The 17,777-nt window shown below is 35.9% G+C and overlaps 1 protein-coding gene across 1 annotated transcript in view; it reads left to right on the top strand.

The window, feature by feature from the left end:
• The window catches only part of NBAS (NBAS subunit of NRZ tethering complex), a 158,025-nt gene that overhangs the window by 20,819 nt on the left and 119,429 nt on the right, over positions 1–17,777 (top strand). The window contains exons 13-21 of the mRNA XM_057384003.1: positions 1,262–1,325; positions 2,575–2,768; positions 3,831–4,088; positions 4,873–4,998; positions 6,274–6,425; positions 7,149–7,283; positions 7,555–7,633; positions 8,423–8,527; positions 8,800–8,936. Coding sequence (XP_057239986.1) covers positions 1,262–1,325; positions 2,575–2,768; positions 3,831–4,088; positions 4,873–4,998; positions 6,274–6,425; positions 7,149–7,283; positions 7,555–7,633; positions 8,423–8,527; positions 8,800–8,936 — 1,250 coding nt within the window. The remainder of the gene's footprint in view (positions 1–1,261; positions 1,326–2,574; positions 2,769–3,830; positions 4,089–4,872; positions 4,999–6,273; positions 6,426–7,148; positions 7,284–7,554; positions 7,634–8,422; positions 8,528–8,799; positions 8,937–17,777) is intronic.

The following is a 17,777-nucleotide window of genomic DNA, read 5'->3' as shown; positions in this document are numbered from 1 at the left end:
TGAAAAGTGAAAAATCTGAAACGATACACACTAGTCTGTGAAGTATTCTGATTTTCCTCCCACTAGTTTCTTGACTAATAGATAAAGCAAGGCTTTTCACTTAAGTATTGTGTGTTATGTTCTAAACTTAGAGGACATGAACCAACATCAATTCCAAACAGGGTAAACAAATGGGATCTAAATGTCATTTAAAACTGATTTAGAAAAGCGTTTTTAAACAGCAGCTAAACAAGTGAACAAAAAAACTTCAATGAAATTCTGCTCTAGTGGGAAAAGTGTGTATGAATGCATATCTATTTATCTCTATTTTTAACATACACTTTAGACAGATTTTGCTCAAGGATGCTTACAGCGAGTTGTATTTTTTATTCCATTTTAGTAATAATGAATATGTTTTCTGAAGGAGCATTCAGGACTTTATAACTCAGTGAGGGTGATATAAAGGAATATTCCATACTTGACCTTTCTCAGAATTTTCTTTATACGTGAAACTGGTGTCTGAGTATAATGTATGTGTTCRTAATATGTGTGATTCCAATGTAATTGTCAACCAAATGTTTTTGTTAAATTAACTTAGAGGTGCCTTGTGTTTACTTTTGATTAGTAGACTCTTTCTACTGAAAAATTAAGTCAGAAAATCACTTTCTGCTTGACTGAAATGTGCTTTGGTTGTTTCAGCTACCTGTCTTCCACTGGGTCACGCTTAGGGGCAGGATTTCTGTCACTGCTARATGAAGTTTAAAACAAGAGCTCTGCAACATAATTYTAAATASTGCAGTKCATCWRTTAATAATGCTGCTTCTCTTCCTATACTAGTCTTGAAAGGGGCTTTGTAATTTGAAAATAGCTGGGGAAAACACTTCTAGAACTGTATTAGATTCACAAGACTGCTGCACAGACTCTTGGAGATTATTTTATGTGCCTGCAGTCCTATGTAAAGCACAAAAAGCAAGCAGTTGGCTTTTGATTGCTGGAGARCCTTTATTTCAGACATCTTTTGGGTGTGATTACTGTTTAAAACTGGTCATGCCAGGTCATGTGGTTTTGATTTTGTTTGTTTTTAATTGTCTGAACTCAAAAGTACAGTGGTGCTACAGCAGTTGTATGTAAAAGTRCRGTGGTGCTACAGCAGTTGTATGTTTATGCTTGAAAAGAGTTTGAATTTATTGGGAGCTTTTTAATTGGTGGGTCAGCAACAGAGTAAATAAATGGATTCTGTGTTACAAAGATTTACTTGCATACATATATTTTTTTTTTTTAGCCAGGATATGATGAACTTAACCCAGACTGGAGACTCTCTAGTGAAAAAAGAAAGAAAATAAAAGGTATGCAGTACAGTTAGATCACAATTTTATATCGCTGTGTAGTTAAAAATAGTAATGCAGATATATGAAGGCTRAAATGGCTTAATTAAATCTCAGTCAKGTTGYCARAATGGTATGATTTGAATTTGTAGCATGGCAGAGGTAAATGAGTGTCACAATAGGTTTTTTTCAGATTCTATCTTAGGAATGCTTTTGTAGCCATACCCATCAATAAACTGATATTTCAGTTGGCACAGGTTTTTATTTTTTCTTTCTGTAAATGTCTAATAAATCTTGAAAGCTAATGTAATTTGAGGATAATTGGTTTAAAATTTTAAAAACAATTCTAAAACAATTTCCTCTAACTGGATTTGCCTCATCAGTCTCTATTGTTTTCTGAAAATTCAGGCCACTCAGTGCAGCCATTTAGCACCTGGTATTGAATGGCTGTTCAAGAGTGCAGGGATCAATAGCTATTCCATRATCCATTTGCTGTTGCTTGTTCGTATCTATGTTATTAAAGGATGCCTGTTTCTTTGTACCATTTTTCTTGGTAGTTCTGTCTTTGGGTTAATTCATCTGACCTTCATAGGTAGACTGCTGACTAAGCACGAGTAAAAAAGTGATAATCTGACCTATTGYTGGTTGAGGAAAGACTTTTTTTTATCAGAGGAGTGGAAGGTAATGTGTAGAGAGCAAAATGAGCCCACTCTGATGAACATGTTATTCCAACACCCAGTTGCCCTAATCAAGTCAATCTTGGAAATGCCACAGCTTCCATCCTCAGTCCTAGAGTCTTTTTTGTTTATTTATTTTGTTAGTTTAATATTCCTTACAACCTCAGCTTGAAATATGTTCATATGTTCACTTGTCCTCAAAAGCAGTGTAGCATTTTTTGGTTTTCATTAGTATTAGGTTTGTTGTCATGTTGAGGATAGCCTTATAAGTAGTGAAGTAGATCTTTATCAAATACCAAAAATCTGTCACTTTTTGTGCAAGTAAATTAGTTTACTGTGGATTCTTTTCCAAATAATTTATATATACTATATTTGTAATTAAGTTACTTTTTTTTGTTCTCAACAGCTTTACTTATGCAAAAATTGTTTYGTAAAATACAATTGATATAAAATACAAACTTAGTGAACCAAGGTTGCAAATACAACAATAAATATCTGTTAAATTAGATCATATTTTTTCATAATGGGAATCTCTTCTCTTCTTACCTGACGTTTAATGTTATCTTTCTTTATATGGTGCATTCTTATTTTAGATAAAGAATCCTATTACCCACTGATAGATGTAAATTGGTGGGCAGATAATTCTGTCATCCTTGCTCGCTGCTCTGGTGCACTGACTGTGTCATCAGTCAAGACATTGAGAAACTTGCTGGGAAAGGCGTGTGAATGGTTCGAGAGCTCTCCTCAGGTCACTTCGGCTCAYGATGGAGGATTTCTAAGTCTGGAGGTGAGGAATGTGCACAAGCAGGTATCCTTCTGGAATACAGTACAACAATTTGCTCTTTTATATGTGATAATAACTGGGGGGATGGTTAAAATAGAAGATGTTATTACTAACAGGAAAAGTGATTCTGCTTCCTTATCTGTAGATGGGCATTGCAGGGAAATTCTGAACTTGCTGCACCTTAACTGTTCCAAGAAAAACTTGATAAAACAATAAATAACTTCTGGAGAGTAGAAGCAAGACTGGAAGATTGAGTCTCAATGAGAGGAAACTTAGAACAGAAAAGAACTTGTGTTTACAGTAACCTTGCTATGTATGTTAGTGCATCTGAAGAACACTGCAACCATCCCTCTTCCACTTTGAAATACATGGCTCATAARGAGAGATTGAACACATTTCAGTTAGACATGAGGAACACAGTTAAGGYAGAGCCATTTAAGAGATACATTTTTTTTGTTTATCTTTAGTAGGATTCCAGAAGGGAGTAGAATATAATAAAGCTAATCCGTAATTTTCTTTAAAACTTAGAAAATCACTGTTTTCTAAATCTTATATTRAAATAGGTCTTAAACATTTTAAGAAGTTTAATACTAGAATTAGAAAATCTCAGTACACACCAAAGCTTGKGTGTATGYTAYAGGAAAGGTATGTAATTCTGGAAAYRATATATACAGCCAGTGACTGGCATRCTACAATTAAGGATGTRGTCTGAGATTGCATTGAAGAGAAAACTTTGCTTTGAATAGCTGAGAGTTGCAAACACCTCCTCACCTACAGTGAGCTGTAGAAAGGTGTGGGACGATGTGTGCACTGTTCTGCCCTGTCTGGGCATGTGCAGAAGGTTCAGTGTAATGGCAGGTTACTATGAAGCCTTCAGTAGCAGAAAGATGAAGCCTCAGATCCAGGAGACAGATACAGTCAGGGTTTGTGGAACAGGTTAAACAAACTGAGAAATAGAGGGTTTGAAGGAGAAGGGGAGGAAGGATGTTGATTCTGATACTCAATTCTCACCAAGCTAGTTTAGGTGTGCTAAGTGGATACTCATTGTTTGTGTGTTCTTTGCAGTGTGAGATAAAASTTGTTCCTAAAAGACTCCGTTTGGAGAGCAGGCCTGGTGATGAAGATGAGGGAGAAGACGACTCTGACTCAGATGATGAAACTTCTGCTAAGGACAGATACTTCAGCTACCTAAAGCAGGGCCTGTACTTTGTGACAGAAATGGAACGATTTGCTCCTCCACGGAAACGACCACGTACTATCACAAAGAATTTCCGCCTTGTCAGCCTGAGATCCACAACTCCAGAGGAACTCTACCAGAGAAAAGTAAGGCTAGAAGGAACGGTCACATCTCTTTTAATCAGCTTTATTTAGAAAGAGCTTTTTATTTTTCTTTTAATTCCTGCTGTGTTAACAAAAGGATTCAGGCACATATTTCCGAGAGTCTCTCAACCGACAGTGTGTTGTGTCACCTAATCAAAGGGATCCTTGTTTGAAACTTGCATTCTAATAACTGAAGTTAAGTGGTGTTTTAAGTGGGAGACACTATGCATCATGGGCTTGGCCAAAATTGGACTTGTGTTTGCACATAGTGAAAGACTTGGCAAATATATTGAATGAAATAAGTTTAACTTTTTATTGTCCCATGAATGGGATAACTCACAGTCTGATGTGACTGTTTTCCAAGTTTTTTCAGATATATGTACAAATCAGGCCTGTGACTCATTCTTACCAAACAGGTACTGCTTMATTTTTAGGGCTCTTAGGCAGACTRCTTTGTCTWGGCCATTCCAGTTGTTCTGATGGTAAACCAGACCCCTCTGTAACTGTTGCAGTTCCCAGGGAATGCTGTTRTCATACTAAATATGATTTATAACTCATGTGATGTTACCTGAATTATGTATTCCTTTTATTTGAGGGGAAAATCTCTGATTTTCTAGAGGTGTCCATCAGATCTRAGTCTTACTCATCTGTATCTTGAACCAGTCTCTTTCCTACCTGCTTAAGCACACCATAATTATCCCTCTGCCTCTTTCAACACACAGAAATAACATTTGATTGTTTGATATGAAAATTAGATGACTTTAATTTTTGTGTGTTTGCTTTTTAGATTGATAATGAAGAATATGGGGARGCTTTGTCTTTGGCTCAAACATATGGTCTTGATTCTGATCTTGTGTACCAAAGACAGTGGAGGAAGTCGGCTGTTAATGTCTCTTCAATTCAAGACTACTTGGTGTGTTTGTGTTTTGTGATTATTTTTTTCRCTTTCTTATCAGAGTGTCTGTGTTATCTTCACAGAAATGGAATTCTCAGTTGTGTTCTGATTTATGCAACGTAAATTGGTAGCAGTTTGAAGAATTGTCCTGGAAATTCCATTTCATATCACGTGTAAGAGAGCAATTTAACTGAAGGCCTGATCTAGAAATCTTGGCAGTTAATGAAAGTCTTTCTTTTGGAATATCTTTTAACTTTTCTTAACAGCAACACACTTTGTGTGTAATTTCTTCCTCCACATGCAGCAGTAAATTATTTCCTGGCAAATGAAGAATAATAATTGGAAGTATCAAGTGTTTAAGCTTCCATTTATTTTAGAAAATAAATTGGGAAGGTAAAGTTGGTATCGTAAGCTATATAGCAAAGTTTGAATAACAAAACTTACAGTGAACTCTCTWAACTGTAACTGAGCTTTTCAGTAGAATTCATTATGGGGCTTTTTTGGCTCAGAGGAAAGACTTCTAACTCCTCAGACAAGTGGTGTCAAAGTTACACAACCTCATGGTTGTGGTCAAGTATTAGTAATATAGGTATGGTATTAGTATTGTATAGTAGTACATAGTTTAGTATTAGTATTGTAGGTGTAGTATGGTATTAATAGTATAGTTGTATGGTATATAGGTGTGTTCCTATATGTATACAAGAGTATAGGTATGCTAGTATAGGCTAAAGTGTTCCAAAAGATAAAGAGTAATATAATCTTTTTTTTTAAGTCAGATATTGACTGAATGTCAAGATTCAGCCATTCTCTATGTGATATGTAATGTCAACTGAAGATAGCAGATAAGGCAAATATGTTCTGTAATTTGTTGCTTTTTCTGTCACAGAATCCTACTGGCATATGAAGAGGATGGTATTGAAAATGACTCTAGTGCTATTGTGGAATAAACACACACGGTTTATAAAACCTGTATTTCACCCCCAAACCATCACATTTTATTTAGTGTAAAGAGGAGTGATATTAATTAGAAAGTACAAATAATGACTTCTCTTCCAGCTGTTGTGAAAGTTCTGCTAAATCATTTGGTATTTCTGTGCTCTTTTCTGCCACATATACTCTGAGGGAATTGCGTTTATTTTATTCTCATCTCTTTTGTTGACTTTCATTGTCATCAGAGGAAACAACACGTTCTTCAGTGGAAGAAATACATCAAGAGACTTTAACACAATCTCTGGTTCCATTGCTTTGAATTGGACCATGTAATATTGTGTCTGTGCTTTTGTTCTTGGACAGAGCAAAATCAAGAAACGTGCATGGGTTCTTCATGAGTGCTTGGAAAGAGTTCCAGAAAATGCAGATGCTGCTAAGAAGCTGCTTCAGTACGGCTTGAAAGGCACAGACTTGGAGGCTCTTGTGGCCATAGGAAAAGGAGAAGATGGTGGCAGGTTTGGCAAGAGTATTTTTTTGCTTGGTTTTTTTTTTTTCATTTTAAAGAATGGTGTATAAAGTATTTGATAATAATTTGTTAAAGTTTTTTTCTTACTAACTATGAGAAGTTTTTTACAGTACATAGAGAAAGGTAATGCTKTGACTCAGACTATTCTATAGATGTCTACAAAGTACCTATAAATTTTACCTCTGTGTGAATATAAAATACAYGTATTTATTATAAATACATGMCCTGTGATTTCTGTTGCCACTTGGAAGACGCAATTAACCCTATAAATGTGTTTTGTTATGTATTGATCAAGCAGAACCAAGCCAAAATAGACAATAGTGTTCTGTTTCTGGTGGTGGAAATAGAAGTTGTTCTTGTTTTGTGCAGTCATCTATTACCATTGTGTGCTTTAGAGCTGCTGCCAATCCCACTGCTAGCTGTGGAATTCAGAAGGTTTTGGTTTTGGTTTGTTTTAGGGAAGGAGTAGAAACAAGAGTTGATATCTCTTGTTGGCTTGTGATGAGCCCCTGCTTATTTACAAGTCAAAACCAGTAATTTTCTACAAATGTGTACATTTTTAGTTCCARCATAGATAAATAGCTGTTTTAATATGCCTCTTCAAAAATTAGTTGACCATATATTTTTGTTGGGGTCTTTTTTTGTGGTGGTTTGTTTGGTTTGTTTTTCTTTTTTCCCCTTCATTGCTTATATTGTTTGTTTTGTCTTCCAGATTTATCTTACCAGGTGAGGTGGACACTGAAATTCCCTATGAAGACCTCTTGTCACTGGATGAGGAAATGGATACTAGAAAGGAAAAAGAGGCCAAGAAGCGTCAAGAACTGCTATTATCAGTGAACTTCTCAAAGTAAATGAAATGTTAGGCCATGTTTTATTCAGAATTACAGGTTTATACTAACCACACAGTTGCAAGAATGTTATTACTCTCATACATATTATTCCTAATAGAAAAGTAGTTTAAATTTTAGTTGGCATTATATTATGTCAAAGTTCTCTGTTTACTTAATTTCTTGATATATTTCAGTGCACAAAGTCATTAAAATGACTAACCTTTGTCTTCATATGCACATGACATAAATTATTAATGGCAAACATGAAAATTCCTGTTCTGAACACAGGCTGACGCTGGAACAGAAGGAGCTCTGCCGTAGCAGGCTGAAGCTGTTAACTTACCTTGATCGCCTTGAGACCTACGAGGTGAGTTCTTCTGACTTCTCACTCCATCGCATTCCTGCAGCTTTTACATAACATCATCATATCTTTGTTGTTATTTATTAAGCTATTCATGTTTATAGTCTTGAAAGGCCAGTCTGTCACTGGAGAAAAGTAAGGCATTTTCTGTTCAAGTGACTGTGTTTCTCCTGCTTCATTGTTTCAAAAGGCTGGTTTCCAGTTTTGAGAGGTGCAGTTGGGCAGAAGCCTGCYTTGAACATCCTGTGTCTGCAGGGAGCTGAGTTACACAACATGGGATGTAGATTTCAAGCAGGATTACTATGATTTCCCTGTCAGTTGAATTGGCAAGTTCTATGCAGATTCTCTAACAAACCTTTTTCTTCCCTGAGCTTACCAAAGTGAAAGTTTTTGGAATGTCAGACTATATTTTATGAGCTTACCAAAGTGAAAGTTTTTGGAATGTCAGACTATATTTTATGAAGTTTTTAAATTTTAAATTTGCAGTTGGCAGTGCACACATTCATATTATGGCTTTTACCACATCTCTGTAACTAATGATGTCTAAACGTTAATTAAAATAAGRCAGAGAATTGTCTTAGCTTATCAACCCAAAATGTGTCTTTTTTTCCATACTGAAACAAAAAAACTCAGCATACTTTTCAGCATGTATCTCATACTTGCTCATCCTAGAATAAAAAGATGTGTAGACTTTTTGATGCTTTCGTAAATCTTGCATAAAAAGCAGTCTCTTTTTTTTTTTTTTTTTTTTTTTAAAATTTTTTTTTTTTTTTTTTTTTTTTTTTTTTTTTAAAGGAAATCCTTGGAGGGCCTCATGCAGCTGAGCAGCATTATGATGGAGAATTCTTTAAGAAGTTCAGAAATCAGAATATTGTACTTTCAGCAAGAACTTATGCTCGGGTATTAATACTTGTGATGCTAGAATGTGCTGTTGTTTTGGTACTGCTGTTTGCACTTTAGTGCAAACTTTTTCTTCTCCCTTTGAACTTGGTTAAATCTCAATGGAAATTTAAGAGGGTGTGTCCTTGATTTTAAATAAATTAATGCTGTGACCCTGACCTTATTTTCRTTGTTGCTGAAGAAAATTTAAAAATGAGCTGTTTGTATGACCTAAGCTTTCTTGCTCATTCTCCGTTTAAATCAGTTCTGCAACTTACTGTTCTGTTCTTTAGGAAAGCAATGTCAGAGCACTGGAAATTTTGTTCACTTTCCATGGATCAGCTTTACTTCCACACAGACAAGCAATTCTCTCCAATTTTCCTGAGACTACTTCACCACATGAGTATGCTTTGCTGCTGCCTCAGGCTTGGTAAGGATGTATCAATAGATATTAACTCAAAGAAAGATRATTTTTAGATTAATACAGAAATTAGATTCCATGTATGGCAATCTGCTGTTGGTTACTATGTGGAATCAAGAGAGCAGCTTTGTCTTTATGTGTCTTGACTGGACCAGTCATCATTTTCTGCTTTACTTTGTTCCATTTGTGGCATCTTTTTGGTCATTAACAGGAAAGTCAGGATTTTAAAGGTTCTTTGCCCCATTACATATCTAAGAGGAAACATGGAGTTTGCTGACCTGAAACTGCCTAGATTTTCACATGTGTGGTATCGGTCTTTAACTSGTTTGTGATAGCAGCCAGCATTAGGAAATTGTGAAGTAATTTAACACTTTGGCAGTCAGTAACTTCAGAATTGTTAATCTTCTTGACACTGATTCTTGCTCAACTTGGTAAGGTAGAATTATGAAAAACTTTAAATACAGACTTTCCTACTGTTTAATTTCAGGATTAAAGGCTATTTTGCTRTAAATTTCATCTAAATTTTTGTGAGAGAGTCTTTCTTGAACATCATAATTATGTTCCATATATTAATTAGAAGAATTTTTTGCTTCTAGAATGTGTCTTTTAAACACTTCAATTATGAGACTAGTTTTGAAGCATATTGTTCAGTGCTCATAAAGAGATGGACAGATTTCATTATTTAATATTTTACAGTCGGACTTTGAAGCCTTAGTTCAGAGGGAAAGTTTTTGGACAAGCTAGTAGAATTCTTTTTGATAGTCTTCCATTATTATAATTGAGTTTTTCACTTCAAGGTTTTACCAATCCCATTTGGGCAATTCTCCATTTTGAACAGGGTTTTTCCATTCATCAAGTTATTCCCCTGACATTTTTTCTAACTTATAATACTTACCAGTTTTGACCTCGCTGAAGAGAAAGAACAGTCTTTATTTCATGATAGCTGATGCTTCCCTTTTTATTAGTTGGTAGTATTAGGCACACATTTAGCAATTAGTTAAGATGTGAAAACACTTGTTTTATCCTTTTCTTTAAGGCAACAGAACCATGAAGAGAAATTACTGCAGTGTTTATAAAAATGGTAAAAAAATATTACAGTCTTTTTCTTTTGGTAAGATTTATAATGTGAGACATAGGGAAGAATGGTCATCTTAAATGTGGTTATGATCTATTGTTGATTATAAATAGGTTTCTCTTCTTTCTGAAGGGTAGTTTGTTCTTGGTTTTYGTGTTTGTGTTTTGGTTTCTTCCCATTTTTTTATTTTGTTGTTTGGTTTGTTTACAGAATTGACTTATGTGCCAAGAGGCAAAATGACAACTCAAATAAAACATTTCACTAGTGATCTAGTAGTAAAGATGTGAAGTTATGGGGTAAGAACTTAGTTTTGTCTGCTATTGAAAATGAAAGTGTATAGTTTGAATCTTTTATTCCATAGCAGACAGAACTTTCCAGTGCTAGGATCAGGTTTGTGCAGGTTCATGCTCTTTTTTTTTTCCCCAGATTGCAGAATATATGGTATGTGTGTCTTCTGAAGTTTTTTTCTTTGGACCAATGCAAAATGAGGATGAGATAAAACCCTATATATGCAAATCCCATATACTTATAAAAATTATCTGTGTATTTGATCTAAAACTTTTTCTAAAACTGTTTCTCTATTATAAAACTGATTGCTCAAATAGTACTGCTAAATATACTTCCTAAACCACCATTTTATTAATGTAATAAAATTAAATATGTACTGATGACAATAGCTATTAATGAGAATAATGGACCAATGAAATAGACCTAAGTTGTATAAAGTAGAATTTTCTTACTATTTTGAGAAGGCTTTTTATGGAATGGGATGGGACTCCCCTCCCCCCACCCCCCCTTCAAATAGCTTCAGTTTCTGGCAGTTCTTGTTTTGCTTGAATCAAAGAGAGTTTAAGTTCTTGGCCATTTTTTTTTTAGTTTATTGTCCTTTTAGCTCTAGCATTTGTTTTTATAAGGGTTTATTGGTGTGGATAGAATTACTGACATTCCGTAGATATGTTATCATTGTTATGAAATATAGTTTAAATGAGTATGTTATCTGGTTTTCTTTTTATTAGAAGACAGYATGTAGACATAATTTGCTGTAAATTAACTGAGCAAGATTATACAATTTATTCATTCTCACAGAACATGAAAATGTTGTAAGTACAACTGTAATTAATACACTTCTGAACAAAAGAAAAACATTAGAAAAATATGAACCCCAGTGCTTTAATTGGTAGAAAAAAATGTTGGCAGCATTAGCATCAGCATCCTGAGTAGAGGTCTCAGGATAGGCAGTGAGAATGAATCAAAATTGATGAACTTTGACTGTAGGCAAATCTTGTACAGGATTCTTGAATCCAGAAAGGACTTTGTCTGGTTTTCCTTTTGAAATTTCATGCTGTTGCAGCAATGAAATGAGGTGTATCCTGCAGAACAGTTTTTTTTTTTTTTTTTTTTTAATTTCAGTTGCAAAAAAGATTGCTCTCTTGTGATTTCTTTTAGATCCTTGTTTGTTCTGAAAATCCTTGGTCACAATGTCTGTACCAGGAGATATCAGTAGGGTGTTTGGTCGCTGTGGTGTATGTGATGAGACCACTGACACAGATTAGCTGATGTTAGTTCTCGTTTAAGTGTGCAGTCTCTTCCAGTGGCCTTGCTTACAGAGCACCTTGYTCGTGCCTTGTTGAATGTCTTTGTTGCTCACTCCTGCAGCTCAGACCCCCTGCTGATCAGAAACGATTTTGCAGAGGTGTCTTCTACGTCTTCATTTGTGGCTGTGTGTGTGTAGGATGAAGTGCTGTTTTGAATCTGCCATATCGTGTCTGTGCACATCGCACACTTTAAACAATAAGGGGGTTGATTCCCAGCTGCAGCTCTGTSAGGTGACACTCACTCCTATAGGAATTCACTACATTGCTGTATGTTCTCTTTAGTTCTTCCATCTCTGGGGCAATCTGGCAAAGGAATAACATGGGGTTGTGTAACAGGTGCTGTCTTGTTGGTGCATGGAACAAGTGAGGTGGTAAATAGGCGCCTCCATCTACAGCCGGGTAAGAGCACTTAAACACAGTTGCTTGCTCTGCACCCCCACATCATGAATGCATGTACAAATGCTATGTATGAAGCATTTCCTAACATATAAGACATGTTTTTGTAAAGGTTGTTTTATAACTGCCTTTTCATTTCATCTGCATCCTCCAGTTCAGCTGCAGACAGTAAATTCTAAGTGCCTACTGAAGGAGAGCGTCATTCGGTTAGTGCATTCTGTAGGCATAAAATAGGTGTTTTTATTTGCACGTCATTTGTATTAAGATGGCATTTAAAGGCCAGTGTCACAAAAATTTTGGGTCTTGTCAGTCAAGGAAGAACTGGCATAACAAATGGAGAAAAAAAGCAGATGATTTCTTTTGCTTTTGTGACAGGTTATTAGGAGATACAGCAAAAAAATATGTATCTGCTTGTAAAAAGTTTCAAATGGCAGATTTCTTTTTGTTTCTCATTTTAGGGGCTCTTATTTTGTAGCTAAGCATCTTTAGGGGTTACTGAGAAGTTCAGAAATTCTTTGTCTGAGCAGGGAATTCATGTATTAATGAGACWCTTGCAAAAGACTGTCATTTAAGTAAGCTCAACAGCTCGCTGAATTGAGAAGGAATCTGAAATACTAAGACACATTGGTGGCTGTAAATGCCTGTTGGCTTCAAATTGGAGTTGTGATAGATGGACATCACTAAGTAATGTGTTTTTGTAGTGTTACTATTGTAATGTTTTCCTGCTTTTCAAATAATTTCTCAGCTTCTTTTATAATGATGGCTCCTGTGTCTCTGCTGTCTCTTATTGGGATTCATGCTCCTTCTCAAAGATCCATCAGATGCACAGACAGCATCTTGTTAGGACAACTAGAATGAAGGTGGTAAAAGTTTATATATTCAAAGGAGATGATARCTCTTTTTAATCTCTGTTGTAACACCTATAGCTGGTTTCTTCATCTGTAGTTAAGACTGCTGCCCCCAGGTTTTTAAATATGATCTAGGAAAATAATGTTTTACCACCATTATAAGTATATAACCAGAGTATTTSTCCTTTTCTTTTAAGTTTCTTATCCCTTTTACTTGGCTTAACTGCTCTATTGTAATATTACTGCTCACATTTTCAACTCACAGAAGTCTGGAACTTCAAATGTATGGTTCCCTCAGCAGCCATAAGTCTGCTATATTGCACATTATGTTGTAGTAAAAATCTTCCCCCTAAGACAGCAACTTTTTATATGTTGCTGTGTTTTTGCTTCTTAGCTTTCTCAAAAACTGGTGTTCAGTTGTGGCATGAAGTGAATTTTTATTGGAGAGTTGTGGATGAACTCAATTTGCCTGATGGACTAGGATGGGAATGGAAGTATCTCCTAAAAACTTACTGGAGGTTTTAAAATCTGAAAATTTCCATGTAGTTGGCTTTCATCTATGAATAAATAAGTACTACTAAGAGTTTATAAGCAGTTAACTTTGCGTTTCCATAATGATATCTTCTCCTGAGCTAGGTTTTTAGTTACTGCCCGTGGCACTGCCGTTTCAATAAAGCTCTTAGAGCTTTATCTCTTCCCTTCCTCATATGTGCATGTAAATAGGTTTGATGACTGAACGTCTGCAGAACTGGTTAATATGTAGTTCCCTCTTTTTCATATTTTTTTTTTCTTGTGAAGCTGAACTGCTTTTGTTTTYAGTGTAATTCAGAGGTTTCATGTTAAAAGAATCACATGGTTCATTTTTTTAATTTGCTTGAATCCATTTGTATAGTGCTACAGTGAAAATAATAATGAGAGCTTAAGTTTTTATGCATGTCTTTTTTCTTTGCACTAACTGGAAGAAAAAACAACTAGAAGGAGCAATGTARTTAATATTGTTTCAAGGTTGTGGTTGGTAAAAAAATCTTAGATCTTATCTTCTGCTATGAATTAGAAGAAAAAAAATTGAGGGAAAGATTAACTTGTCACAATGACACTCATGTTCTTGTCTAGATTGGCGTCTGGTAGGAGCAGGAAAGGTACTTTGCTATGAAAAAAATAAAGCAGTGGTTTGGAGGAAGAGAGACTCCTGCAAACTGCTTAATGTGTGAATCTGTGGTAACAACAGGAACAGCTCATTATAGCCAGGAGGCTGCTGCASACAGTGAGCTGGCAAAAGTACCACAGATGTTGGTCCCGAGGAATTTCTGAAGAAGMAAATGAGAGCTTGAAACCATGAGGGAGCTGTAGAGAAGAACTGTCAGGGAGGAAGGAGGGAAGTTTCACAGGACCTGCTGTGCTGGAGTTGAGCTGTCATTCAGCTGAGAGAGCTGAGTGTGTTCAGCATAGAGAAAGTTTCAGGCAYGCCAGCAGCAGCCTTCACAAAACTTCCTGTAGCATGTGAGCTGAACTGTGGCTGTGCTCTTTATCTACAGAACATTCACAGGATTTTCTTKGCATTTCTGGMTACTAAAWSCATGACTTGTCCTGACTTCATGTGCCAGATGTGACTTGCCCAGTCTTCCRCTGAAAGTGTACTGCTGCCATTGTATCATCTTTTGTTCTTTTTCAGGGTTTAGAATAAAATTTCTCCCCAGAACATTCATTATGCTTTATAAACGTACACTTCTGAAGTAGTATTTTCTCTATTCTGTGGCAGACAGCTTTGATCTTACTCGGAGTTCAGCTTTGTCTTTAGAATAGCTTTCACTAAATCAAAATGGGCTGTTGCCTCACAAATTTAATTATATACACAAAGGAAAAGGCCCACAGTGAGTTTTTGAACTGTGCTTRTGTAGTGTTAGCTGACTTTTCTGATATTTAGATCATTCTGGGTTGTTTAGGAGGGAATAAAGTTTCTCTCTTCCCAAATTTTATTAGAGTTAACTTCATCATTAAAACATAGCTCAATTTGTTTATATGAATACAGTTATAACTTTCTTTGGTGGCAGAGCTGCTTCAAAAGACGTGTGATTGCAGTGTGCMCAGCAGGGATTCTGAAGGGTAGTTAACTGTAGTGGCCAAAAGCAGTGGGATACCTTTTCCACAGGTTTATGCAGATCAGCTTTCCCAAAATGAATTATGTTTTTGGTACTCTGTTTTAGGCAGCAGCTGTCTTGATAAATTTGTTATGTTGTATGGGTATTCCTATAAAATGAAACACTTCTCCGTCACGTAGTATATTGAACACTTGGAAACCTAAAAATACCTGYAATCAGTTCTGTAGTTGCATTTACTAATTTACTCTTCAGGTGTGGTAATGAAAGAAAAGAACCTTTTCATGGAATATGAACAATGCAGTACGTATCACAGCTGTTTGAGATTGTGTATCTGRGATGCATTTCTTATATTTCATCCTCAGTTATGGAATAATTGTGACATAACTGTTTCAGAGACATAAAAATTGCAGAGCGATTGCAACAGAAAGTGGCATTGTTTTCCTCTTTGGCATCTGAGAAGGTACAGACTTTGGAAAAATGAGTTTCTAAATTAAAAGAGAATATTTTAGTTATTTTATTTATGTAACACCCAGCCCTTTATTAAATTAGGAATTTATGCGTTTAACATTATTTTTCAGACCATGAGACATGATTAAAAAAGGRAGAGCAAAGCTGAATCTATTTTCAAAATGCCCCAAATCTACCTCTATTAAAAACATCAGTGTTTTTCATGAAAAAGATACTGTTTCGTGAATGTGTTGGGGCAGATTGCATTTGCATTCAATGTGGTTGAGTCTACAAGGGAAAAGATTTAAAGAAAAAATACTCTGAATTTTCAACTTGAGGAGTCCTGGAGACAGTCCTGTTGTATGAAATGCTTTAAAGGAATAAAAAAAAAGCAAACCCACACAGTGGCTATTGGTTAGGGAGAGAATTGGAATCTGACTTTAAAACTGAGTTAGACTTTYCTCTTTTGAAAGCTTGTCCTTGGAGAGAAAAATAATCTGCAGGTTTGAATAAATGCAKTTGGTAGGATACAGAAAATGTAAACAATAGAGTGAAAAGAGCAATACAGGAAAAGTCAGCTCTTTTTGAAGAAATAGAGTTGAATACGTTCATAATCAGTCCATTTACTGGATTCCAATCATATTTATTCTAGTTGAAAAGAGAGAAGGGTAAAGGATGGGAGAGAAGCAGTGGCTCAGAAAAAAAACAAGAACCTCAAAGCCATTTAATGGCTGTGTACAGCTATAGTATGGCACAGCTGAGAGTTTCTTTTAGTTGGGAAAGAAAGCCACCTGCCTTAGTGACTACAGTGATCTGTTGCTGTRTCTGGAATTTTGAGTGTGTAGGAACGCAGCCTGTACCTGCCCATATCTCTGACCTCTGTGGTATTTCAATGACTGGAGCAAACCTGTGAAGTTTTGTGGCACAGGGACGCAGAATGAGCTCTGGGTGCAGTAGCAGAGTGGCTGTTGAATACACAGGAGGCTGCCTGTGCATGCTGACTTCACTGCTTCAACCCTGTTTGATCTCTGTCTCTTGTGCAGGGTGTGTGTGGAGGTTCTGATGTGCCCCCATTCAGCTGGGTTTGCTTACAGATGTTGTAAACAAAAACATTGTAGAAAAATGGGAGCTCTGCCTCTCTTCAGATATGTATCTCTTTATTCTCTGCTTCATCTGCATGCATGTTTTTGAATTTTCAGACTGCAAATGGTATTTTGATGCCTGAAATCTTTCTCAACTGACTTGCTTCCATTTTAACAAGTGCTTTTCCAGAGTTTTGTTGCTCTCTGTTTCTGCATGAGTCACTGAAATTAGTGACAATAGAAATCTGAGGAAAAAAATAGTCCGTGCTAAACCATAAGTATCAGTTAAGAACAAACCTTCTGATTAATGCTGAGATAAATACAGTGTTCTAATCTTCACCTTTATAAAGAGCTTAGGTACAGAGATGTCTCATCCTTTGCTTGTGTCAAGACTGGTTTGTTCCATTCCTTGTGTTGAATTTCAGATTAGAGTTTTTATTAACTCTTCAGAATGAGGAGAGATAGTAAGGACAGCTGGATATAGTCATGTAGGGGGCAAGAGGGAGTTACATTTTTTTTAGGATTGTTGAGAAGGTAAATGGAGTTAGGAGTCAGCTCTCCCATGTGTGTAAGTGCTGTGGGTTCTGCTGTTTTTGTTGTGTATRTATTCTGAGCTCACCAAGAAACTTGCCTGTTAAGACTGACGTTACATATTTCTGATTTGTACTAGGATGAAAACTTCTGCAGTTGTATCTTTTTTGGTGATGTTTAAGTGTTTAGAGGAGATGGTTTCTGAATGCTGCTTGCCTCTAGGTGACAATTTAAAAATCTAAAATTCCTCTCTCAGCTTAGTCCAGTGGTGGACCTGAAGTGGAGCCAGAGCAGAAAATACTTTAAAAAGTATTTTCCATGGCTTATCCATACACCTGACTTAAAATACTTTAATTTTTTCTGCTGTGAGACGGGGAAAAAGATAGAGTGGACATTTTCCAGTCAAGATTGCACTGCATGACTATTCTTTCCCATGAAATGAAATCTCTTCCTCTTCAGTATCTTACAGTGAGGTCTGTTAATAAGCTTTTAAGAGAAACTTTTGAAGTATGCTTTTAGCACTTCTGGAATTGAGCTCTCTGTAGGTTTCACTCCTCTGAAACTTTGTGCTGAAGCATGCAATTGGTCTTGGTAGATTTGGCCAGAAGGCAAATGGCCAACAGTAGTTTTTAGGAGAGGAAATACTGCAACATTTACTTGAAATCTATCAAGTGAGAAATAACATACATCTGTAATATCACTCAAATATCCTCACTAGATAGTTTCTAGATTTAGTAAACTTTTATGATGCTTTATTCCAGGAATTCATTCTTTTTT

Source organism: Malurus melanocephalus, unplaced genomic scaffold (assembly GCF_030028575.1).
Source record: "Malurus melanocephalus ecotype Western Australia unplaced genomic scaffold, MMel_1.1 scaffold_674, whole genome shotgun sequence".
Classification (NCBI taxonomy): domain Eukaryota; kingdom Metazoa; phylum Chordata; class Aves; order Passeriformes; family Maluridae; genus Malurus; species Malurus melanocephalus.
This window is presented reverse-complemented; position numbering and strand designations above follow the sequence as displayed.